General features: G+C 39.9%; 1 protein-coding gene across 1 annotated transcript in view; it reads left to right on the top strand.

Moving 5' to 3' along the window:
* SH3GL3 (SH3 domain containing GRB2 like 3, endophilin A3) overlaps nucleotides 1-25,898 on the top strand; it is a 49,692-nt gene that overhangs the window by 17,038 nt on the left and 6,756 nt on the right. The window contains exons 2-6 of the mRNA XM_061446840.1: nucleotides 17,773-17,841; nucleotides 19,106-19,178; nucleotides 20,213-20,356; nucleotides 21,838-21,971; nucleotides 23,394-23,552. Coding sequence (XP_061302824.1) covers nucleotides 17,773-17,841; nucleotides 19,106-19,178; nucleotides 20,213-20,356; nucleotides 21,838-21,971; nucleotides 23,394-23,552 — 579 coding nt within the window. The remainder of the gene's footprint in view (nucleotides 1-17,772; nucleotides 17,842-19,105; nucleotides 19,179-20,212; nucleotides 20,357-21,837; nucleotides 21,972-23,393; nucleotides 23,553-25,898) is intronic.

Raw genomic sequence — 25,898 nt, 5'->3', positions numbered from 1 at the left:
GGGTGAGGGTCCTGTCAATAGGATTTCCTTTTGTAAGCAATTAGTTTGTCTTTAAATGGTGAGAAAACTTCATTCCTCAATCCAAAGCACAACAGGATCTCACTGTGTGACTGTAAATCTTAAGATACGAAACTAGAGATGTCTAATGGGCATGACATTATGTAGGGTGCCATTATTTCAGTTTGACAAGGCTGTATCAATCTATATCAAATTGTGAGGTGGGAAAGAGCTTAGAGGTAAAAGCAAAGTTACTTTATCTTCTGTGCTGTTTGAACTTGGGTTAACTTACTCAAACATGGTGAACTCACATTAAAAATAGACTTAAATGCAATTAAGTATGCTCTAAATGAGTTTAGTTTCTGTCAGTATGATAGATACAAAAAAAGCTATTAAAAAATCTGTATATTCCAGCTTCCCTGGTTTCCTTGGATTTATGTACATTCATTGTAATTTAAAAAAGAAAATGTGCAATAAATTTTCAGGTTAGCAATGGAACATTTGTATCATGCTAGTGGGAAAACAACTGGGCTACTTGAAGGTACTGTTGAATGCAGAAAATAAACACACTGAAGAAGAAAAGCCTTCTTTTCCTGCCTACTCCCTACTGCACTTTTAAGTCCCTTCAGGTGATCCTTTAGGTGACACTTCCTTTGTTTGTTACGTTTTTTAGGTGGAATCAACCCCTCCTCTCCAGGCTAGTTGAGGTAGCAGTTAAGCATATTCTGCTGGTAAATGAATAGCCTATCCAGGACTTGTATGCATGGGAATGAAAGATGTGTGTACAGATGGAAACTGATATCTGTATGGCCTATAATAATAGGTTCTGATTAGTTAGTTCAGTTCCTCTCTAGTTACAGTATGTCAAGGAAATTGTAGTAAGAGCAATATTTTTTCTGGCAAAGATGCTGCTGTAGAATGTGTAGAATTTCCGAAGTTACAAAGGCACATTTGGCTGTCTAAACTTGAACATAGCTCTAAGGAAGAAATGAGCAACGGGCAATCTGCTGTCCCCAAAGAGACAGAGTTTGGAAATACTAGAAACCATGTAACAGCAACAGCATGGCAACAACAAGGCACTTACCTTCCTGCACTTCCTGTGTCACCTTCATTAGCGTTACTGATTGTAGCCTGTGTGCAACTATAGGAGATGGTATTGCTGGGTTTTCGGTGGCAATACACTGTGAAGGAAGAAGATACAGAAAAATCTTTAAAAGAAGTTTAGAAATAGCAATTGACCCATTTTGCTAATAGACTGGTAGCTGAGCAATACTCAGTTTGCTTTCAGTTCCGTGTGAATGCATGTGCATCCCAAACCAAAATGGAACCAGTCGCAGTAAATAAAAACATACCTTACTGCACTGGCTTTAATCTAGTTGTTTTTGTAAGGTTAATAGAAAATACAAACCATACAAAACCAAAAGGCCTATGCAGAGGCAGTGAGTAGGCTTTCCTCATTTGTCTACAAGGGGGAAAGCCAGCTTTCTTCATTTTTCTTGGTTTTGAGTCTTGGTCTGAAGCTGCAGTGAAGTCCTTTTACCTCACATCCAGACTTAGAAGCAGTTCTCTGATGTGCATCTGAAGCCACAAGTTTTGCAGCAGGGAGTACTGCTTGAGTGCCATGATGGGTCATTTGGCCTTAGCTCGGCTGGTGATTATATTTTTGCACAATGTAAGATGGGGATGATAACTGTATGGTGATAAGACCAAATGCCTCACTGTGATCAGTGCCAACATTTGTATTTTACACTGTTGCCTCTTTATTCCATCCCTGTCCCACTGACTTGAGTAGAAAAATGTTATTTTCTTTGGGAATTTCTATGGTTCAGCAGTGTCAATATTTTGCATGTGAGGGGTGCTTTAGCATCAATGGAAAATAGACTCTAGAGGGATTTACATCTAAAACCACGACATCCTGGAATCTGGTTCATGAAACCACCCATTTGAAGAGCTATTCATGGAAGAAAATTAATATGGAAGTTTGGAAGAAAATGGAAGAAATTGCCCCTATTTTCTTTCCCCCTGAGGAACTCTGAGCTCCTTGCTGGCAGCTGCTGCTGACTGCCAGCACAAAAGCTGCTGCTCTTTTTTTATTTCAGCCTTTTTCTTTTTTCCCCTCTGTGTGTGGGTGATTTGCTCAGGTTTTGAGTAGGGTTTACAGCATGGATGGAGGGAAGTGTGTGTCAGAAGAAAATAAGGGAAACGGAAAGAAACTTAAGGCACAGATAAGAGATAAGGAGGGGGGAAGCAACTAGAAGAAAAAGTAAATGGAAGTAGTAGTAATTAAATTGACTGAATTGAAAAGCAGTGCAGAGGTACCAGTGATTAGTGGATGGGGAGAAAACCTGTCTCAGGATGCTTGGCTGGCTGAATGTTTGTGTGAGAGAAAACCTATCAAGCTTACTAGAAATACTCAAGAGATGGGAGAAAATGACAGCTCTGCCCTTCTGTACTCTAGTGTGAGGTAAGCGTGCAAATGGGACTGCCAGGAAAACCTGATGCTGGAGTTTAGTGCCTTAATGGAGCTGCCTGCCCCTGGCACAGAGCTGTGTCTAATACAATAGTTGTCAGTGGTAAAGTGATTTTCTTGCTCTCCCCTTCCCTGCTTCTTGTTTCAGTTTTTGAGCGCTGAGCCAAACTTTTATATTTCTCAATTTCATGAATATGATGATACTGTAACAAAGACCAGACTTGGTCCCTGGTATTTGAACTTGTGGTATTGATTTAACCTTGATGCTACGGAGGAGCATCAATTTTTCTCTCTCCTTCCCAGGAAGACAAGCAGTGTGTATACTTAAGCTTTGCACTGAGAGCTTTTAATTGTCCCTAGGGCTTTGGAATGCAGCTGGCAGTGGCTGCCTAGGGAATTGCTAAATCCCTACATGCCAGGGACATGTTTCATTCCTCTGCCTCCCTTCCAGTATCAGAACTGTGCTGGCTGTTGGAGGATGGATTGGTATACCTGTGGGCTACCTCTTGCCAAAGGCTCTGAAACTGGGATCCTCAAACTAGAAGGAGAAATTGCAGCAAACCTCTATTGAAAGTAGAGCTAAATACTTACAGGTTCACAAATAAAATACATAAACCTAAAGTGCTAATGTTTTTAATAGGATTTCAAATTAATGATTATGAAGCATTAGATACACTATCCTTTAAAAAATAATAATGTCTGCCATGGTTTCTTTCAAAACTTCATGTTTGCAAATGCTGGCACTAGTGGTACAGGGGAGAGAAGCGCCAACCTGAACTAATTTTATGAGCACAAAGGACCGGGATTTGAGAGATGACAAAAGGAGGGAGGTAGGGGACACCCAGAAGAAATTACTCAATCCATTGCACAAAAGAATGCTGTGGAGAACTTCTGTTTATAGTTTTATATTATGTGCCTTTTGGGTAGATAGGATTGCCATAGCTTCACAAATAATAATTCTGTTTCTTTGCAAAAGTGTGTCTGTTCATTTACACTGGCAGAGTGCTTCCAGGCCAGGAGCCGTTGATCTGAGCTCTGTTGTGCAAGCCTGCCTTCTTTCTAGAGTTTTCAACTTAATATATTTATAGCTTATTTTTTGTGGAAAAATACTTGCTTTGTGGAAAACTATTTGCTGATTGTCAGAATTCTTAAAGCCACTTGAAATGTATTAATGCTATGGATCTTTGCATATACATGATAGTTTACAAGTGAGTGATGGGTTCAGACATGCGTAAGTAACACTGTAGAGAACTAATAGTTCAAATATTGGTAATTACCGAAGTGTTTCCTATGTGATAGTTGTAGACCATACAGAGATGTCCTAAACTGTATTTGTGCCCTAAGGAATATGGATAGTTCTACGCTGTGGATGCATAGACTAAGAAAATCATCATCATGGCTTGACTTTGCGAACGAAGGTTTGGGAAGGGCTTTACCCATGCTTACTACAAGCGTGCTGATGGCTAAAAAGGCCCATGTGGGATAGGCAAGTCCGGTTGCAAAAAGCACAGTGAAAGGTCTCCTTGGGTGGTATAGGTGGTGCGCGATTCTACGTTGTCTTTTCTCCTCGAGACTAATTCTGCATGAGTTCTCAAAGGAGACAACGGCGTTACAGAGCGACCAATGTCCTGACCCGCCTGCATGCAGGGTTAGGTCTGCAGCTTCCAGTGCACCTTATCACCTGCCGTTTCATTCCTCGTCTGTTGCTACAGGGCTTTGCAAGTTAACCCTTCGGGCCTGCACAGTGGACTTTTTAGATGAGGCACAGCGTGTGCAGAGCTGGCCCCACCCTTTACACCTGAGGTTTATCTGCCAGGGCCTAAAGAGCTAGGTCAGTGACAGCAAAGTCCTCAGGTCGTAGGTTTGATTAGTGTCCTTCTCGTAGATGGATGGCCTTACAGAGCTAAACGAGCTCCATCTGCCCGGGTTTGAAGTTAGAGTTGTCCTTCTCCTAGGACGGTTGCCCTCCTAGGACAGTTGCCTAGTTTGGTGCCCATCCTGCCCATGGACTTTGTCTGACCCTTCAGTTGGGACCTGTCTGGCATGGGAGACCCTACCAGAGGCATATGCCACCACCAGCATAGCTCCCAACCTCACAAGGGCACGCAAGCTCTTTGCCCCTGACAAGGGGGTGTCTGTGAAAGAGGATTAAGAAAATATCCACTGCCTATCCAGCCATTATTTATGAAAGTAAATAAGGGAAGCCTTTGCTGTGCTAGAAGAAACACAAGGACAAAATACTGCTTGAAAAGAAGGCATTAAGTAATAATAATGCTGTAGTAGTTAGTTTAGCTGCTGTCAGCTGTTCATGACTGGAATCTGAAATTAAACAGAGCTTGTATTTTGGCAGCATTGAGTCTTGTGTGCTTCTCTGATGAGTCTTTTGAGCTAGACTCTTAAGAAGTATTTACATGCCTAGAGATTTAGATAAGCACTTGGTGGGGCTTTCAAAAGCATCCAGGTCTCTAATACCTCTTGGGCTCTTGAGGCAATAAAGGGTGGGTATGTGTGTGTACATGTGCATGCATATAATAGCTGTTGATTCGTTCTATTCTTTTAAAGTAAAATTATAGTCAGCTTAATAGGAAGTAGCATTCAATCCCAGCCTGCTTAAGCTCCTGAGTTATTTCACTGTTTTGCTTGTATCTTTTTCTATCTTTTTTTTGTTTATTGTTGTTTTCCCTCGCTTGTATTTATGAGGCAAAGGGGAAACTTGCTGATCCTTGTACCTTCTGACTTGCATGGAACCTTTGACACATACCAGCAGGTTTAATGGCATGTTGTTGTGTGTCATTTATTGCTAAGACGTCAATTTTGCAGATTCTGGCTTAGCATGGTTCTGTTGCGGAGCTCTGAAGGATCTATAGTTAAGAAAAAAAAGAAAAAAGCTAGAAGTGACCAAAGAAGAAAGGGTAAAAGTGACTGAACTAGGGAATAGCTTGTAAAATACTGCTGTTTTTTCTGCTGATTGTCCATTAATCTCCCAAATAGCCCAAGAAAGCAAGTATATTTACTTGCATAATCTGTATTTAACGCTTCGGTTACTGATGTATTCTGAAATATTGCTTCACTGTACCTGCATGTGATGTAATTTATGATCATTATGGAGGTTCTCAACTTTGTTAATACTCCTGTGGAAAGCTACTTCTGCTGAATCGGGACCACAACTGGGTGTTGTAGTGCCCTGTGGTTTTCTTTAAATTTCATTTTAGCAGAGTTTATTCAGTTAGGATCTATTATTGAAAAAACTAGGGGGAAAAAAGGTGAATCCTGTAATTGCAGAGTCAAACTTGTGTAGGTATAAAATGAGCCATCACCTGTGCCTTGCTTTGGGTACAGTTTCAGGTAGCTTTGATAGAAAGTTTTATGAAGTTTGGGTTTGAGACAAAAGTGTTCAGCTGGACAGCTTGTGGTTTATTCAATTCCTAACTGGGGTCAGAAGTTATATATAATCTTGAGCAAACTGTTCAACGTTCTGCTAAACAAATAATTGCGTATTTGGACCAAATGCAGATTTTTTTTTTGTTAGTATTTTCTGTTTTGTAAAGTTACACATATTTGGGAACTAGAGCAATCCATGACTGCATACATCAGCAGGTAATCAATGTAATTTTGCAGATTTTAAGTGCTATCACTCAAAATTTGAAACATCTAATCATATCAGTTTGAACATGGAAGATGGGTATAAACACTTTTCATTTCACTTTTCTAACAGACTGTCTCCAACAAAAATATCTTTGTTGCACAGATTGTGCCCTCACTGCTTAATTTTGTTCTCTGGCAAAATCTGAAATTACGTTCTTAAACTAAAGTTCAGTGATTTTTGCAGTACTTGACAACTCACAATTTGTAACCCATAAACATAACTTTCACTGGCTTTGCCTCTTCAGAAATACATATAGAATACTTGCAAAGACATCGTTCTTGAGGGCAAAGAGATCGGTGACTCTGGCGTTCTAGTTTCAGAGTTACCACTTGTTTACTGTGTGGCCAAGGACAAGCGAGTTTAACCCAAATTCAGTCAAGTATTTAGGTTTGCAGTTCCCCCCCTAAAATGACTGGCGAATTAGCAGCTTGGATGTGTGGTTCAATCTGTACCAATTTGTTCCTCACTTTTCCTACAGCATCAAAAGCTATAGCAGCTGCTAGTAAGTAGTAGCTCTTGCTCAGAGCAGAAAGTCTGGAATGCAGACCTGAAACAAGCAATATCAGCGGCACAAGGACTTTTTTTTAATGAGAGACTCGAGACCTTTGGAGTATCAAAGAAAGAGTCAAACTGTCCATTCCATACTGAAAGGAAAACATGCTGAAATATGTTAAGGACTTGAAGAGAGCATGCTTGTTCAGAGGAAGAGACAGCCTCGTTCTCACTGTGCAGACTTCTCTGTAAGTCTACATTACATAGTCTATATTTACACATACTTTGGCTGCATTTTGTTAATAGCGTTAATTTAAAAGGCTGCCAGATCGTGTACTGGCTGGATCAGCTGGGTACCGGATTTTGAGTGTTGACTAAGTAACAGCAAGTGCTCAGCATTCTTGACCCTACTTAGAACTCACTTTCTGGCGCAGGCTTCTTGCAGAGCAACTCTGAGGAGTATCAGAGCTGTAATTTAACACCTGATGTTTCCATTACTACATTAATATAACCAAACCCTAAATTACGGCAAAAAATTACATATAAGAAATATATTAGAGCATAGAAATCATATGGGGTAAATTCAGAAGGGAGGTGGGGTTTGATTTTTGGTTTTAGCTGTTCGGTGGTGGTGGGCTTTTTTCCCTGGCAGATATAGCAAATAACATATAATAATATTTCACTAGATGCTATTGTTGACTTTTGTAAACTGCAGGACCATGACTTGCATGTTGTCCTGTTTTTCACAGGTGGCTTGTTTAATGCCAGACACTTCATCTTACCTTATCAGCTGTAGATCTTCTCTTAGAGCATGAGGTGTTGCTGCTTCATTTGCTGCTTACTTTAGAGATCCAGAGTTTCTAAAGCACATACACAGAATCTCACAGGTCTGACAAGACCTTTGATTACTTGTGTCTGTTGCACTTGCATCTGTTTTGTTTAGGTTTTGGTTTGGTTTGGTTTTTTTTTTTTTGCAAAAAGAAATGTAGAGGTGCAAGGAATTTACAGAAATGGTGCAGTACCCACAGGGTTGTATGGCAGACCTTTATGGAAAGCAGTCATTCGCTTTGTCAAAATGGTGTGCCCCTGTCTTCTGAAAAGTTTCTGTGGTGCTAATACTCCCAAATGGCAGAATCTTTTGTTTAGACTAAGCAAGATTATGCAGGTTGTTCTGCTAATCACACTCTTCAGATTTTTTCTTTCATGTGTAAGTCCTTCCTGAAGAAAAGAAGGCACTTGTCAACCAGTAACCCTGTTTGTCATGTTCTGGGGTTCTGTGCCTTTTCCTTTTCTATATGGTTTCCTAAGCAAAGGCTGCTATATTATTTAGACACATTTTGACATATACCTAGGGTCTTTAGCAGTCCTTATTCATACAAATTGGCTTAAGTTAGGAGATATCACACTAAGTGGTACAGAAGAATATACGTAATTCAATCAGTGGAAATTCTTGTCTGCATAGTTATGAGTCTCTAACACCATTAATTAGAAAGCAGAACCTCTGGTTGATCAGTTGGTGAGTTTTTGCTGACAGACAAACATCTTGGATTGTCTCTGTGAGGTGTCTTGCCTGCCTGCTGAAACTCCTACATCAGCAGGGAGTTCTGTCATTGCTCAAATGTTCCTAGATGTACCAGTGCTTGTGAGGGCTTTCTTGATCCCAGAATACATGGCTCACACTATTTGAGCTTCCTTTCTAAATAAAACTAGAGCTGCCACTTCTGAACCTTTGCCAGAACTGTGCTCCACAGCTGTGGCTGTTCATTGATTCAGAGTGGTAGCAGCAGACCTTGCGTTCCATGATGTGAATTGGTTTCTTTTTCTTTGTAAGCATATGGGGAGTTTTGATGGACTGGGTTCTTGTTGATGCTGGCAGCTGTAGAGTTGAGCGTAGTGGTCTCAGCTGATTGCCTGGCTAGACTTCTCTATGCTTTGAGTCATGCTCAGCTGTGAAATACTCACCCCACATTAGAAGGTAGGTGTTATAGTAATGCTTTACGTAGATCTGCATGAGACCCATTAACATGCGTGAAGCTGACTTAATATTCCACCAGTCGCTCACAGAACATCACCATGTGGGAAGTACACATATGGGGACACACTCCGATCCCTACTTCCCTGGCAAGTTGCATTGCAAACATGTTTCTCTTCTGTTCCTCTTTCTCTTGCATATCCTTTTATAACTCAGTTCATCTGTCTTCCTAAAATAATCTACTGTGATCTTGTTGCTCCTGTTTGCCTGAGAAATTACAAGTAATGAAATAAAGAGTTCATAAATATTAGTGAAATGGGAGTGTTCTTCATGAATATAAACACTCTGGTTGTACTTTCATGCATTTCTTTAACTTTGTATAATTTAGAGATCTATTGGCAAAAAAAAGTATGTTCTGCTTCTTGGGAAACAGGCCCTTGAGCTTCCTGGTGTCCTTTAGATGGCCTGGAGTTTTGTTTTTTTTTGTTATACAAATGGAATTTCCTACATAAGTCTGGGCTCTGAAAATGAAATGGGGCGCAGTTTTTATTTTTCATGGTTTTAAGTTGTATGAATGCTTTTAAAAATCAGAAAACATTTAATAAATATCTTATGTATCTTAATGTATCCTTAAATGTAACACATTTCTACATACATTTAAAGTCCTTCATATTTGTAAAAAACAGAAGTCTTTGATATCTTGATTTCTGTTGGCTGCTGGGACAAGATTTGCTGTTGGGCCTATCAGAAATCCCTGAAGGAAGTTTAGATGTAGGGCATGCCCTTTCTTTATTCAAGGTAGTGTGAGCATAGTAATGAGCTGTCTTTGTAGTACAGTCACATCCTACTGTGTTCATACTTTATATTTCTACTTTAAATATCTGGGAATAGAGATATGAAACACGAGGATGTGAATTCCTATTGCCATGGATGTAGTGTTCTGGAGTTGTGGTTCAGCTGTTTGTGATGAGTAATGAATTACAAGAAACTTATCCAATTGTATGCAACACTTCTTTGTTTCCCTGCATCTCTATAAAAATGTACTTTGCCACAGGTACTACCAGAATGCACTTTGGTTTTTGTATCTGCAATATGATTATAATTTTTAATCAGTTTTAATGTCTCGCATAAATTCCAAAATATGGTATTACATTTTATCATTAGGCATACACTGTGAGCAAAAGAGAAAGCTTCATTTCTTAAATACCTATGTACAAGTGGTGTTGAATTCAGAGGTATTTTATAGTGCTCACGTAGCCATGAGAGCAATAACAAGTATTTGATTTTTAAGGAGTAGCTCCTTGCACTCCATAATTTTGGTTAAATACCAGTAGGACCCAATAAAGCTGCTTCATTTTTTTTTTTTTTTAATTTTCAAAGCCCCCAGTTGTCTCTGCTGTCAGAAATCTTTTTCACTGTTTCCCCAAGTGCTTTGGTGAAATCCATGCTACTGCTAGCTGAATGTTTAGTAGAAGAAAGAGTTATAAAATATCCCGTGTAAAGGTGATGACCCTTTGAGCTTGATACTGCGAGGTCTTGATCCAGCAAAGCATTTAAGCACCTACTGAAGTATGAACTTAAACAGTTTGCTGGAAGTAAGCCAGAGTGTTCCATATTTACAAGACTGAAACCAACTTTGTAGTAGACCCTGTATTTATTTTGTGGGGCAGAATAAACCTTTTTTTTCTTTCAAGTACATCAGAGCAAGGATATTTTAGTTTTCTTTGAAAACACAATGTACTGAGGCAACCAAAGAGTTCTTGCCATCATTTAGTGTTTAACCTCTAAAATTGAAGGCTTGGATTTTCTCCAGAGCATTAGGATGGTATGAGTTGTGTCACTATAATTATAAGAACAGCTTCAAGTACTGGCACATGTTTATAATTTGACTTTTTTCCGTCGCCGTTGTATTTTTTTTCACAGAGTTTGAGAAAAATCTATTTTTAGGTATATATTACCCATTTTGATTTGCAGATGATTTTCCACTTGTACTAGCTCTGATGTCTTTGTCTCTGCATGGCCCTGGGCCCCTTCATGGGGCATTCTTAGTGCGGGAAGAGAGACCTGAGGATTCTGCTATTCTCATACCCGATTGGTTTCGGCATCCTCTGCAGCTGTTCTGAGGACCAAGTGCTGTGTTTCTTTAGTCTTTGTTTAGATCTGCACGTTTGAAAATGTGCATCTTAGTTTAGTTTCTCAGTGAGAGGCACTTTTCCTTCTGAGCGCTCAGACCTTCAGTAGATCTCTAGAAGTCAGTCGCAAGGGTATGTATAAGCTGCCCCTTCCTTTTGGACGGTCAATAATGCAGAATATTCTTTCTTTCAAGAATATTTTTTTTTAATCACAGTGGCAAACTTTGTGCCAATGGCTTCGCCAGTATGTACTCCTTTATGTTATTAAAAATGTGCTAAGGTGAAAGACATTGAGTAAGCTATACTGTAGATTTAAGTTCTTGGTAGTCTGTGCTACATGAACTAGTAGTAACTTTTTTCTTGAGTGTGGGAATTAGCAATCTATATGAAGTATAGCAGTCAGGAAAAAGGAAAAAAGAGGTAATATGCATAGCATTGTAGTAGAATGTAGAAGCACTAAACAGGGAATTGCAGATATTTGAAGTAAAGCTACTTTTGATCAGGCTGGCGTCTTGGTTCTCTAAATCTGATGGAGCATTCTGGAAAAGGACAAAACAGAAAACCTTTCTCTCCTCTCAGGAGGTTGAGCACTGGAAGGAAATTCTGCTTTAGCCAGAAGACATCTTGCCAGCCACCTTATTCTTTCCATTGTTTATGATAGGCTTTAATAAGATTCTGCAGAAAGCTATTAGTATTGTCACATTGCATTAAATCCTCTATGCATAATAATTTTAACACCAAACGAAACAATTACATGGCTGCAGGGCAATAGCTGGAATTTTTAATGATTTATTAAGAGAAGCGTAACTATTATGTGTTAACCATACTGGAATGTAGTATTTTGTACCAAGTACTGTATTTAAAGATATATCTTAATGTATTTGTGCGGCTTGGCCCAGTTACATGTTTCTGTGGGAAATGTAGCCATATAGTTATATTATTTCCTGGCTTGCTATGTGTTAAATTTGGGATGAATCTATTAGTTTTCCCAGTTGATTGCTTACTTCCTTTTTAGAGAGAGGGACATAAATCCAAAGTATTTTCATAGTTTTCTAAAATCTAGGGTTTGCCTCATGGCCTTGACAGTGTGCATATTTATGACAAATGTTGTAATTTTCCATCCTATTAAAATTTCAACAGATAATTTCAGCAGATACTCCTTCAGAACAAAGTTAATGCTGTTACTTGGTGTAGAGTCATTAAAAGCTCTTAAGTCTTTAATAGAATATAATACCTTTCATTCAGTCATTAAACAGCATATGAGGATTTCTTGGTCAGTTATGTGCAAGAGAGTATTTCCCAGCCAGTTAAGGACTTCTTCAGCTCCGCTTGTTTCAACAGTAGCTGAAAACCAACAAAAACCCTGTGATGGTTCAATCCTAGTTAATGACTGTTGCAAGGGAAAGGCAAAACAAGTGAAACAGAAGGTCAGAGCATGTGTGCAAGTATTGGCTGGCAAAAATCCTATTGACTTGTGTTATAAAATACCCAGAGGATATATTAAAAAAAAAAATAGGGTAATTGTTTTGAGAGTTTTATCAGCTCTCTGTTGATCTGGGATATTTTTGGCAGTCCCTCATGTTCAGTAACCTTCTTTAGTGAAATATGAAAAAGCACTGTAATTTAGTGGATATGTTGTACAAAACATTTAGTAAAAGCATTTTCCTCAAGCTTTTTTTTTTTAATAATCCATATGAGTATGGAGCAATGTACTTTTCCTGTGCAATAAGAAGGATAAATCATACCATACTTAGAATAAAAGTACTGGAAAATTACATGAAAGCTTGAGGCTTTTATATTTTAGAGTTTTGGAGAGCTGTAAATTTTAGATGAAACTGTAGACAGTTCATGTGCTGCGTTCATGCTTCGTTACGACAGAGCAAATTAAAAGAAAACAACATTATCTGAAAGAAATTAGAGTAACAAAGAACTCATGGGAGAACAAAATCTCAGTATTAGGTTAATAGAAAAAGTGTTTTCTCAGAGAATTTATAGGAACGTAAATTCCTCAGCAGGTAAATACTGAGTCTTTTACACCATATAACAAAATTGCAGTTTGCATGTCGAACAGTAGTTGGATATACACAGTTTGAATAGAAATCACCGTATCTGGAGGGGTTTCTTCCAAAACCTATTTGTTTGTTTGTTTGTTTTTCCCTGATTTGTCTTCCTAGAAGATTCCGTATAAGCCCACCAGAGACTTTTAGATTGTCTATAATACATAATATCAATGTTTTCATATTTACATAACAGCATATTTAGTTTTTCAGTATTAAAAAGAACAGTAGGCTCTAGGAAGTAGTTACAAGCAAGGAGTGTTTGTGTACAAACTGTCGTGTTTACCTAGGCAAAAAGTTCTAGTGTCTAGAGCAAGCCAGTCTTGCAATAAAAGGTAATTTATTGTATATAGCTACAAATGAGAGCTGATAATACAATGCCTGATTTAAAAGTGTTTGCATGTTTAAGGATTATTTTTTCAGCCCAGTAAGTCTAACACACTCTAAGTGTGATGGAAGGAGTTGCACAGACATGTGAGATGAAGAAATCTTTCTCATTTCACAGCTATTCTCTTGGTGCAGATTTTGGTAATGAGGAAACCCCATTAGCTCCACCAGAAGTATGACTAATTAATGGCTTTAGCTTCCAACCTGGCAGTGGATTAGTAAGGTAGTGGTGGCCACCATGGTAGGAACTGGATTTTTTTCAGTGCCCCAAATTCTGGCTCTGGCCCTATCTAGTGAAAAGGTCCTGAACCCAGCTTCTGAATTTGGAGATAAAGGATTCTTCCTGTACAAGCAATTCCAAGCTCCCTTGGAGTATATGTCTTGTGTGATGGTAGCAATTTTGCATTCGCTTAGCTGACGTGTAAAAACTGATATTGCCACCTAAGTACACAACCCCACAGTTAGCCACGCTGCTGTTAAAGTTCAAAGCATTTAGCAGCTTAATCTAATGCATGTAAATGATGCTCAGCAAACAGTCAAATAGAGATCTAAACCTCAGCAGCTGTTTCCTTTGTGCATCCATTTTCAATAATTAATTGGGTATCCTATGACTTTTATTGAGAGTGATGATGCTAGTTTTACAACTCCTAAATTCAGTATGATCAGAACAAAAGCTTTTGTGTTCCTAAATTTGGGAATAGTAAAGCTGATCCTGATTATACCAACATGAAATAAGCTCTAGTAGTGTAAAACTTAATGACAGCCATTAGAACTTTATACCAGCTTTTACTGTCAGGAGCATAGTCAGCCTATAAACTCTAAGGAATCGTACTTTACGGTATCTCTGAGCCAGGAGGTAGTCTCCTCTTTCAAAGGAAATTAGAGCTCAGAGTAAATGTCATTGAAGAAGTGTCTCCTTGGGCTAGAAATTGCAGTGTCATTAATGTTTCATAGAATCAGGGAATGGTTTGGGTTAGAAGGGACCTTAAGGTCATCTAGTTCCAACCCCCTGCCGTAGGCAGGGACACTTCACAGTAGGCCGTGTTGCCCAAGGCTCTGTCCAGCCTGGCTGTGAACACTGCCAAGGATGAAGCATTTACCACTTCCTTGGGCAACCTGTTCCAGCGCCTCACCACCCTCACAGTAAAGAACTTCCTTATTATCTAACCTGAGTTTCCCCTGTTAAAACCCATTATCGCTTGTCCTACTGCTCCAGTCCCTGATGAAGAGTCCCTCCCCAGCATCCCTATAGGCCCCCTTCAGATACTGGAAGGCTGCTATGAGGTCTCCATGCAGCCTTCTCTTCTCCAGGCTGAACAGCCCCAATTTTCTCAGTCCATCTTCATACAGGAGGTGCTCCAGTCCCCTGATCATCCCTGTGGCGCTCCTTTAGACTTGCTCCAACAGCTCATTGTCCCTCTTATGTTGAGGACTCCAGAACTACACACAGTACTCCAAGTGAGGTCTCACGAGAGCAGAGTTAGTGGGGCAGGATCCCCTCCCTTGACCTTCTGGTCACGCTTCTTTCAATGCAGCCCAGGATACGGTTTGCACAGAACCAGGGAAGCATGTGAACAAACTTTTGGTTATGGTCACTGGTTCTGCTCCTAGGTGTGGGTGTGTGTTAGGTTTTCTGTATGAAACGGTGTCTGCAGATCCTGTGGCCGGCTCTATGGAGTTGCATCCATATGTCACTGTAAATATGGAATTGGAATTGGAGTCAGGTGTTACTCTGCAGAGCTGTTTTGTAGCCAGTTGGCCTCCAGCCTTTACTATTGCATAGGGATATTCCACTGCAGGTGCATTTGTGTTTGAGCTTTATGAAGTTCCTGTCAGCCCATTTTTTTCCCCAGCCTGTCAAGGCCCTTCTGAGGTGCGGCCCCACCATCCGGTGTATCAGCTGTGCTCCCCAAGCTGGTGTCTTCCAGGCTGTCAGGGAGTGTACTCTGTGCTGTCATCCAAGTTAATTAACTTTCTCCACTATTGTCTGCAAATGGTAGGTGCAGAATCTCTCTCTCTGAAAGCTGATGTGTAGAAGTCTGGGTTGTCTGTGACCTTCTGTATGTACATTAGATGCTTTTCTTACTCCCTTCTGCTTCAGGGAGTCCAGTGATCCCCTTGCAAGGAGTGACTCAGTGTTGCTGCAAACAGTTTCTCCCTCTGAGTAGGATCACATTTTACCCATTCCAAACACAGTGAAGAGTGTGGCAACATTTCAGAAGAGAAACCGAAGCTAAACATGGGTGGCAGTGTTGGAGCAGATATGCAGAGAGGCTGAGCAGGCTGCAGCCCAGTCTGTTGGCATTGGGAGTGCACCAGCCAAGTGCAAATGCCTGGATTAGCAGCTGCAATCCTGGCAAAACCAATGGCAACACCAGAGTAAGCCTCAGGTTTAGGCTGTTACTCAAGGGAGGTGTGTATGACCATGTATGGCCATCAGTAAGCCAGGGAGAGCTAAGGGATGCTAATGCATAAATAGTGTGTGCCAAATGATATTTACTGAAAGCATATCAACTTACAGGGTATCTGATGAGAAACTGTATTTTTTAAGTGTATCTTCAGCCTTCCAGTGAGTTAGTGGAGGTTTTTTCCTCTCTGGCATTACTGTTAGTGTGTGAACTTTCTACTCACCCACTTGTGTTTCTCGTTATAACATTCAGATCTATTCTTTCTAAGTGTGGGACATTTCGTTATTTTAGTCATTTGGTGCAGTGATTTATTATCAATTATGTTTTCACAGTTGAGCAATCATGTTACTTCATTTCATTTATACTTCGCCAACATATAAATGGATTATGCGTAATGAGTTGCTACTGAATGTGAATTTTGCAACTTCAGCCTGAGAAGGACAATTCCCCTGCTGCACTCAGCCTTGAAAAGGGATCACCATGAGAGGTTTCAGGAAACCACAGATCTGTTCATTGCCTGCTGGAGAAAGAAAACACATGTGAGACTGTGGAAAATGGCATTGATTATTTTAGGAATTAACGTTGCACAGGAAGGAGACGTTAGCTGCCAGTGTAAAAAGAAGCTGCATGATTTCTGATAGGCAGCTTTTCATGTACCTTCGTCCATCTGTGCTAAAGGACCCCTCAGATGTGCTTGGGCAGTGTCTCCCAGGTTGCTTTTCTGCTGTGATGTGTTAGAGCAGCAAGGTGATGACCCACAGGAGCTCACTGGTACTTGAGCTTCTCCATCTCTGTTTTATCTGCTTTTGTGCTTGTTCTGTCAGTGCTCTGGAAGAGAAATAATCTTGACAAGTTTGTGGGCTGCTTGGCACATTAAGCATAAAGATTGCAAATCCTACCATAAAGCCGATAGAAATAATTAGCAGGATGGTTCTCTTTGAACTCATGCTTTCCCTGAAGCAGGTCTGTTCTTTTGCTGTGTGGTAGCAGTGGTATTGATGCAATTGATGCAAGGTCAGCTGCCACTGAGCTCCCGGCTCTGCTTTCATCAGCTCATCACTGTTTTTTTGGCAGGATAGTGTGCTCCCTCCACACCTGCGTGGTGCAGGCTGTGACTGAGAAGAGGGAAGCATTGCACTGCAAGGAGCCGTGGCCCATTTTCAGGTTATGCAAGTCTCCCAGGCCCTTTTAGCTCAGTGAGATGAATCCCCTTTTAGAAGGTGCTGAGAAGCAATAAAATGCTTTGTCGGGACAGGTTTGGGAAGTACCAGAAGTCAGTGAGCTAGGCCTGGAATTTTACATTATCTTGTGATAGATTAAGTGATAAAAGTCAATTAAAATGAAAAATTCATACTATTTCTGTAGGAATTATACTAGGAATTTAATGTTTGCTAAATGTGTGTGAAACCACTTCTGCCGCAGTGGAATGATGCTTTCAGAGGCTGCTTCATGCTGGGTGAGGATCTGGCTCTCTTTGTGCTGTTGCAGTGCAGGTACTGTGCACTGCAAGAAGCAAATAGCTGAGTTCTGCTTGAGTGTTTATTCCCAGCCATGATTTACTCAGTGAGGACCAAGCTAAGGTCTGACAGCCTGGAGCTGTTACACAAAAGCTGAATAACATTTCAGCCATTTTAGGATGGTTTGCTGAAACCCTCTGTTTAAACCTGGTGCTTTGAGGTTTTGAAGAATGCATGGCATTTTTGTTTTCAGCATCATAAAGATGCTCAGTCACTCAGGTGGGTCACCGTGCAGCATTTTTCACAGTTCTATTCCTTGTACAGAACCGCACACAACTCCCAGCTGCAGGAATGGGAGTTGTATCCCTGAACTCAATGGCGTATGCAGCCAGAAGGTACTCAGAAATACAGAGCTGGAGGGACATACCTGAAAGGAATACTCTGGATTTACCTGCAGTCAGACTCCTGTCCATATGACTGAAGTCTGCAGTGAAGGTCATGCCTTTACAGTACAAACCTTTTAAGCCTGAGAAATCATTTTTTGCTTGCCTGTTGTGAATTCCTATCAGGTATCTCTGTCTCTCTTGAAATGAGTGCTTCACTTCTAAGACTAAGGTAACTCTTGTGCTGTTGCCTCAGATGATTGCTGCATATGTTCTAATCTGGAGTAAATTCTGTGATTTAGAGATATTTATTCTGCAGTTAAGTAATCATGCAATTTTTTTTTTTTTTTGTTAAATTTATCTTTTTACAGTTGTTCAGTGAAAAAATAAGTGGAGCAGAAGGAACAAAGTTAGATGAAGAATTTCAAGAGATGGAAAGGGTAAGGAAGTAACTTTGTTTTTTAATAATAAACTATTGCAGAATCAAAAACATATCAAGTGATAGAGTGGTATTGTAGATTTACCTGGAAGGGAAACCCCACCACAGGCTTCCAAACAGAAACGTGTAAGTGCAGATTTGTTCTCGAGCCTTGTCAACTCAGCTGCGGGGAGAAGAGGCACCCACAAGGGCTGATTGAGCAGAGGAAGCAGGTTCCACTGCATCTCTTGACAGTGAAGAGAAACTCCTTCAGAAATGGTGCAGAGCATCGGGAGGGACCTCTCTTCTTTGCGTGGGAGATCGGAGAGAGAGAAGTCTTCAGTGTTTAGTGAGTCTTTAAATATCACGAAGCCTTCCCATCTGATACTATTCATGATAAAAATCTATTCTCAGAGTCACATTTTCTCTTGATACAGAATTAGATTTCTTAGTTTAAATCCATGTTCAGAAACTTACATGACTTGTGGAAATTGAGATGTTTGCTATCCACTTACTAATTGTGTTGCAAAATAAACATTATTGCTCATTTCTGCTTTTTCAGCTTTTATGGGCTTTTTCTTTTGATTGTCCTTTCTGTGTATTTTTTAATGCTCTTCATAGACCTAGGTTACAGCTTTTATTATTGGTAGATTGAGGAAAAAGTCTTGTGTGTTTTGTTTGGGTTTGGGTTTTGTTTTTTTTCTCCAATATGCACTTCTGAATGTATGATCTAAGCAGGTTTCTACATTTCATTTTCTTCAGCTACAGAATAATTGTTTCCTTTCTCTGCATTATAAGGGGAGAAAAATCGTGTAGGCCTTCAGGGAGAAAAAGGGAAACAAACCAGAAATGTGATTTTTATTGCATTTTAGAAACTATTAATGTGAGAATAGTGTGAACTACTGCTTTGAATGGTCCTGACCCCAAATCGTGAGGGATATGTTCACTCTTTTTCACCTGTGGAGAAAAGCAGTCTTGGTAACAACTGTTGGGCTGGCAGGAAAATCAGAGTTTAAGAGTGTGTAAGCAGTAGTCAAGACTGATGGACTAGAAAGGCAAGTCCACATTCTGATGTAAATCTTGCCTTTGCAGTTCTGCCTGCCAGTTAATGTTTTTTTTGGTAAAATCATGTCTTGACTATGACATGGCTATTATAAACTACAATATTTGCTCTATTTTAAATAAAGTTTCAGTATCAGCTAGAATAGTATATTATGTCTACTAAAATTGTAAACTTTCTAGTAATCAATTTGCTTTTTGCTAACTGTGTTACTTTCCTTTTTCAGAAAATTGATGTTACAAATAAAGCTGTAACAGAACTTCTGTCCAAATCCACAGAGTATCTTCAGCCAAATCCAGGTAGGATAGGAACAATAGCTGTTAGATTTCTCTGAACATTGTCTTCTTACTTGGAAATTAATCGTAGGTAAATAGAAGCTAATTAGGTCATCATTGTGAGGTTTTTGGGTGTCATAGAGAGCTTTACCTGCGTGTGCAATGAAGTTACGACATTTATAGGTGGTAAGGTTGATCTGGGATACATTCAACTTGCAGCATACCGTGCGTGTGTAGGTTGTGCATGCATGACATGTTGTGGACAGCTTGGGCCTGGGGTACACCCGTGTGTTCATATTTGTGCTGGATTTCCAGCAGTGGGATATAGATTCCTAAAGCAAAGAGAATGCCAACATATTTTAGCAGAGACATAAAACTGCTGTTGTGAATTTAACTCATAGGCTGCTGCCGTTGGAGGCACTGGGGGCTATACTACCATGGGGAAGAGGGCTGTTACATGCTTGCCAGGTATTCAAATGAGGTTTTGGATTTTCTGGACACTGCTAGGTCTCAGTGGATTTTGGATCATCAGTTAACAGAGGTTTATCAAATCTTGTTTTAAGAAACAAGAAATGTGGCACATTTCCATTTGCAGTCAGTCACAAAGTTTATCTGTTATGACCTTGATTTGCTCTCCAAACTATCTGTTAGTCATCCACACCAGTGATTTTGGAGATAGCCATCTCTTGGGGGTACCTTTGGAGATGCACACCCCTGAAGAAGTTTAACGGGTTGTATTTTCATATGGATGGTAGGCTTCAGTCCTTTACCAATGTCCAGACGGCATGTTCAAGATGAAGCTAGTCACTGTGGTCCACAGGAATGCCCAGCCCATGTCTGCTACTGTGTTGAAGAGGCTGTTGAGTGACCATAGTAAGGAGTAGATTGGAAAAACTCTTCAAGAACAAATGCGTGGTTTTGTCCTGATACATGCAAGATAACAATAAATTAATTTTCACCTTTGCTAGTTAAATGATTTATTGCTTTAAATACATTAGTTTAAAATTGATTTTATAACTGTTTTTGGTTTGTTTGGTTTTTTTTTATGTCTTTCTTAGCATACAGAGCCAAGCTGGGAATGCTGAACACTATGTCAAAGATCAGAGGACAAGTTAAAACTACAGGCTATCCCCAGACAGAGGGACTCCTAGGAGACTGCATGATACGGTATGGCAGAGAGCTTGGCGATGATTCTATGTTTGGTGAGTTTGTGTATCTCCTCTGTGAATATTTCAGCATGAAGTTCTTTGCAGAATATTACTCAGTGACATAACCTATGTAAATAGCTATTACAGGTAAGAGGGAAAGTTAAGTACTGTGATCAGGGGGTGATTGATATAATTAACAAAACGCTGCTGCATATTTGTCCCCCTCTTTTGCTGGTGGATTTCATAACACTATTACTGATGCTGTCTGATGATTCATATTATTACCATGACCTTTTTAGTTTCTAAGTTGCCATACCTAAATAATTCAAGATGATTCTTAGATGTACTATATTTCTTTTAACCTTTAACTAAAAATGATTCTGTGCTTTGGAGTAGTGCATCTTAAAAACGTATTTTCTTGCTTTCATGAAAATGCACTCTAGCTTGGCCATGCTGCAATTCTCAAGCTATGCTGGCACTTCACAGCCAAAATCTTGATAGAGGCCTTGCTTGCTGAGCATGCAGTGTGTGGGCTTGACTGGAATGAGTTTGAAGAATTGTCAGAGAACTACTAAGTGGCTGCTTTTTGATATGGCTGGGTTTAAGAGAGAATCGAGGAGAAAGACATGAGGAAAGGAGAATTCTGGTTTGGTGGAAAAGAGAGGTACAGGCCTCAAAGAGAGTGTTATGGGCTGGGACTACATGCAGAAGCCAATACAAAACTGGCTGGCTTTGTTATGTGCTGTTTTTTATATCTGCAGTTTTACACACAGTGGTTGCCTTGAAATAGTAACAGCTATGTAGGAGTGTGGACCTTGCACTTGAATACAAGTAGGTGCTTCATAGGGAAAGGTGCTGCTGAAAGCCAAAGACTCACTTATTCTCACGAAGAGTGAAGTGGCACAAGTCATCTGTAAGCTGGATGCATTTGTGCATTTTGCAAATGCAGTGGGGATACTAAATCAAACTAGGAAAGTGGAAAGAACATTTCAAACACTCTCCTGCCTGCTGATGCTCACATGCTTAATAAGGTATACAGATATGTTAAATAGGTGGTTTTAAAGAAGCACCAATGATTTTTGCCAAAAGGAGGTTTGGAAAAAATGCATGCTGTGTGGTAGGAAGCTGTGAAACAGGATTTTTGTGCTTAAAAACTTGAGTAAGCTTTTTGTGTATTTAATAATATCACTATAAAGTTGTACAAATTAATCAGCTTGGTTTGCAGTTCTCAAAGTGGAGGAGGTTTGCAACCTATGCAAATACAGTAGGGAAAATAGTATTACTTTTTTTTGCTGATGCCCTTTGGGGAGGGGAAAAAAGTTACTTTGGAAGGGAAATTCTTCAGTCCTAGTTTTCTGCAGGGGACAAGCACGGGGACAATGCAAGTGAAGCAGGTACATAGCTTGCATTACTTTTTTTTTCTCTTCAAGGGCCCACAGCAGATACAAAGATACCTATTTGAAATAACTGTTTCATAAGACACATTTTCTGGTTTTACATGTATTGAGATGTAAGTAGCATATTCTTTGCCATAGGCCTTGCTCTGCTGGATGCTGGTGAGAGCATGAAGCAAATGGCAGAGGTGAAGGACTCACTTGATATTAATGTCAAACAAAATTTTATTGATCCTCTACAGTTACTGCAAGACAAAGATTTAAAAGAAATTGGGGTAAGTTTTCCAAGGTAAAGCTTGGTATTGACTTATCAATAATCAGAGTCAGTCAGACTCTAGTTCCCTGAGATATTTTTCTTGAAAGCAATAAGGTGAATAAATTTCAGTGCATTTAAGTTTGTCTCTTTAGCAAAACAGTGATGAAATCTGCTTTAAAGCAATGCCTGGCTATTTCCTAGGTATCTAACTTACTCAATTTGCTGTATTGCTTGTACGTTCAGTACAAGGAGGATAGTGGAGAAAATGATGTTCTTTATTTTTATGCTATTATATTTTAAACATTTTTATTAATTTTTATGAGCACGTGAGTGGGTTGTGATTCTTATGAACATGAGTGGGCTGTGATTTACTGCAGCTGATTATCCTGTCTTGCCACCTCTGTCAGCCTAAAGCTGTTTATGACAGAGGATGAATAGAGCTATTGAAAATGGCTATTCAGGGCAATCACAGAATGATCTGAAAAATGCCATAAAATGATGAAGTGCCATATGCCACTATAGGAAAAATACATAAAGCTGAGGAACACATTTTTAACCTTTAGAGTTCAGTTTTTCAGTGCGTTTGTTTACAATGTGCCAATTCAAAGAAAACCAGGCAGTCTTTGCCTGAGTTTGTTGATTCCAATAGACTTGGGTAATAAGCAAGTGAAAACCCTGATGAAATGCAGAAATTAAAGTTATTTTTTTGTTTACAGATAAATGGCTGTGGAAAGCATAGCAAAAAAGATACTAACAATGTCTTGATATCTCTAGCTGTCTCCTATGACACATAACTGTTTTCAGTTGTAGTTCTTCTGAACCGATGAAAGAAATGGGTCGATGTTAGCTTTAATGAGTGTTTTGTATCGTCACTTTGAGTCCATTCTGTAAGACTGCCAGCAAAATGATTTTTGGCAACAGAAAAGCTTGTCTAGTTACATCAGATAGAAGTGTCAGATTGGCACCTAACAAAGGAATAGAAGATTTGTTGTAGTACTGCCTATGGAATTAGAGAGGAAAATAACCCTTTAACTTTTAGCTGTTGTATTGCAAGTAATCCAAGAGGCAGAATTGAATTAAATGAAGCATATGGGGCCACACACATATTTAGATTGGATCCTGCTTCTCATTTAGAGAATCTGAGGCGTTGCACATTTAGAGAAGTCCATGAGTTGGATGCCCAAGTTCAGCAAATCAAGATAGCCAATTCCCCAAGTGTTCACAGACAGATGGTTATTGAAAATTTCATTTATAGACACAGTCCTAGACTTACCTGAGGCAGCCTTAGATCAAAGGGATGGACTGTAATCTCTGAGATATGCAAGGATAGTATATCTTCAATGCTGTATATATTTGCATTCATAACTGAAATTTCCTTAAATAATGTGTTTGTTTGGACTTGTCCCATTTGGAACTTTTCAAAATTTTCTGTCTTACTTAGCATCACTTGAAGAAACTAGAAGGACGCCGTTTGGATTACGATTATAAAAAGAAGCGTTTTGGAAAGATACCAGATGAAGAAGTTAAGCAAGCAGTAGAAAAGTTTGAAGAGTCAAAGGAACTGGCTGAAAGAAGCATGTTCAATTTCTTAGAAAATGATGTAAGTCTGTCCTGCATTTTTGTTTGCTGCAGTACATCCAGCAGGGCAATGTGTGTGGGATTGGATAAAGCCTGTCCCATCCTTCATACGAGGTAAGGTCTGAAAGCAGAAAGTGTGCCTCTTTGCTCTTTTAATCTCTGTCAGAAAGAACATAATGCACAGCAGTAAATGGGAGAACTCAAGAACTCGGGAATTTCTCCTGGAGATGTAATGGCTCAGAAAAGGTTGTCACAGAGGCCTTAAGTAGTTTTATAATCCATGAGCAATGAACTGTCTGAGAGTAGAACACAGTTTGATCATGGGAGGGAGAAGGTTGGGAAATTAACGTAGTCATAGACCTGCTGCTGAAACTATGAGCAAGGCTATGTACCCTGCACTTTCTGAGCTGCAGCTCACTTACAGTCAAAACTTTGCTGCTGATCTGAAGTGTCTGAAATATTTCACTTGTGAAAATCATTATCATTACTATTTGGCTCAGAAAATTACTCCATGGAGTTGATCTGTGGTGTGGGCTCAGGTGCCTGGACTTTGGCTCAGAGTCCAAGTCCATCATGAGATTTTCTAAGGAGTGGCTGTGGTCGTTCCTGGTAATCCTCTCTCCTCTCCACACACGGAGGAATAGCAGGATATGGTTTCTCCTGTGTAATCAGAGAACTGTGATCAAAGAATCAAAGAGAACTGGACCTGTTTGGGCCTATTCCATGGTTTTCCCTTCCCCTGTATGTGCAGTATCACAGAAAACAAACTAAGTTGTGCTGTTTTCTGTGAGCAAACTGCAACAAGGGGGAGCCATTAGTGGGAATATTTAACTGCAAGCAACTTCTCCCTCTATGTGCAACTGTGTCATGGCCAGTTATAAACTGGCCTGTAGCTCTGGAGCCGTTAGTGGGTGGAACATGTTTCTAACAGCGGGTTCTAGAACAGTTTGAATCTTCTACCATTGCAAGTTACATGAGGGCAGCACACTGTTCCACTCTAGGCCTCCATCAGTTGCCTGGTTGCAGTGATTTATAATTCTGGCTTGCATAAGCAGCTGAGAAATGTTTCAGAGAGAGTTTATCATTAGGCAAATGCAAACTGAGCACCAAACTGAGGATAAACCAGTGTATGGATTAAAATGGTTTAGTTGGGTCACTGGACAGATGAGTTATACTTTCTAGTATAACTAATTGTACCATTTGGGGGGGATGAACTGGATGTCCCTTTGGTGTTTTCCCCATACTCACTTTCTGTTGTGTCCCTTTGAAAAAAACTCTGTGCTCCTACCCGTCTGTATTCCATGCTGACCTGGTCTGTTTGTCCTCATTCTTCTCATTACAGCCTTGCTGCCTAACCCCAGTTTGTCTAACTGGGTCTGCAGAGATCTTAACTGCTTCCTTCCTATCCTTGCCAGTTCTCCACGTCTCCCTTTCTTTGTCTCTTTGCCCTGCAGTGTCTGTGCTCTGAGCTCTGGTTCCCAGCCACCTTGCCAGGTGCCTTTCCCAGGCTCAGTCCTGATCCACATCTCTTTCTCAGGTTTTTGCAGAGCTAGTTCCAGACCTCCCATGAAGACACTGTTGCATACACTTCTTATCAGATCCATCTTCCTGCCTTTCCCACTCAGCCAGTCCCAGGCTCCTCTTGTGAAGTGGCGTTTAGTCCCTCAGGTTTCTCTGGCTCCTTCCCAGTGTCTCTTTCTTCTGTCTTCTCCATGTCCCTCCTGGCTTTTAGTATCTTCTTTGGACAGTCCTTGTCTGTCCGTTTTCTCTGACCACCCCATCCAGACCCCAGGCGCTTTGTGCATCGTCCTCAGCTGGTTTACATTACTCTCTTCTGACTGTGATGGAATTATATCAGCTGTTGATTTGGTTCTGTGCATTTCATTTCTGGATGCTATGTGACAGTGTTTGGCTCTCGGAGTCCTGGCAGAATTAACACAGAATTGCCATGGGTCCATAAAACATTTGCAGGCATTTTACTTGGATATCTTATTGTGATCCAGTGTCTGGAGATATGATGGAATGGAAACATGTTAGACTTCCTGGGCTCTGTCTTCTTAATGTTGTCTTAAAAGACAAGGACAAAAAAATATGTTACTGCACCATCCCCAGTACAGCTTGAACTTTTCAGTTTGTGTGAGGGGAATAAGATTATTTGTTACCTCATAACTGAAAATATTTTGATTTCTCCTTCACATTCTCTCTTTCCTCGGCATTCATATTTTTGAATGATTGGCTGATACTTTTCAAATCCAAGTAGATAAATCATGTTTCATTTATTGGTTTATAAATGCTGCCATCTAGTGAGGTAAGTCCAGATCATTTCAGAGCCATAGTTTGTAAACATTGCTAATAAACACTAATAGGT

Source organism: Pezoporus flaviventris, unplaced genomic scaffold (assembly GCF_033815535.1).
Source record: "Pezoporus flaviventris isolate CSIRO_AGI_PZ_B2104156 unplaced genomic scaffold, CSIRO_AGI_Pfla_v1 ptg000006l, whole genome shotgun sequence".
Classification (NCBI taxonomy): domain Eukaryota; kingdom Metazoa; phylum Chordata; class Aves; order Psittaciformes; family Psittacidae; genus Pezoporus; species Pezoporus flaviventris.
This window is presented reverse-complemented; position numbering and strand designations above follow the sequence as displayed.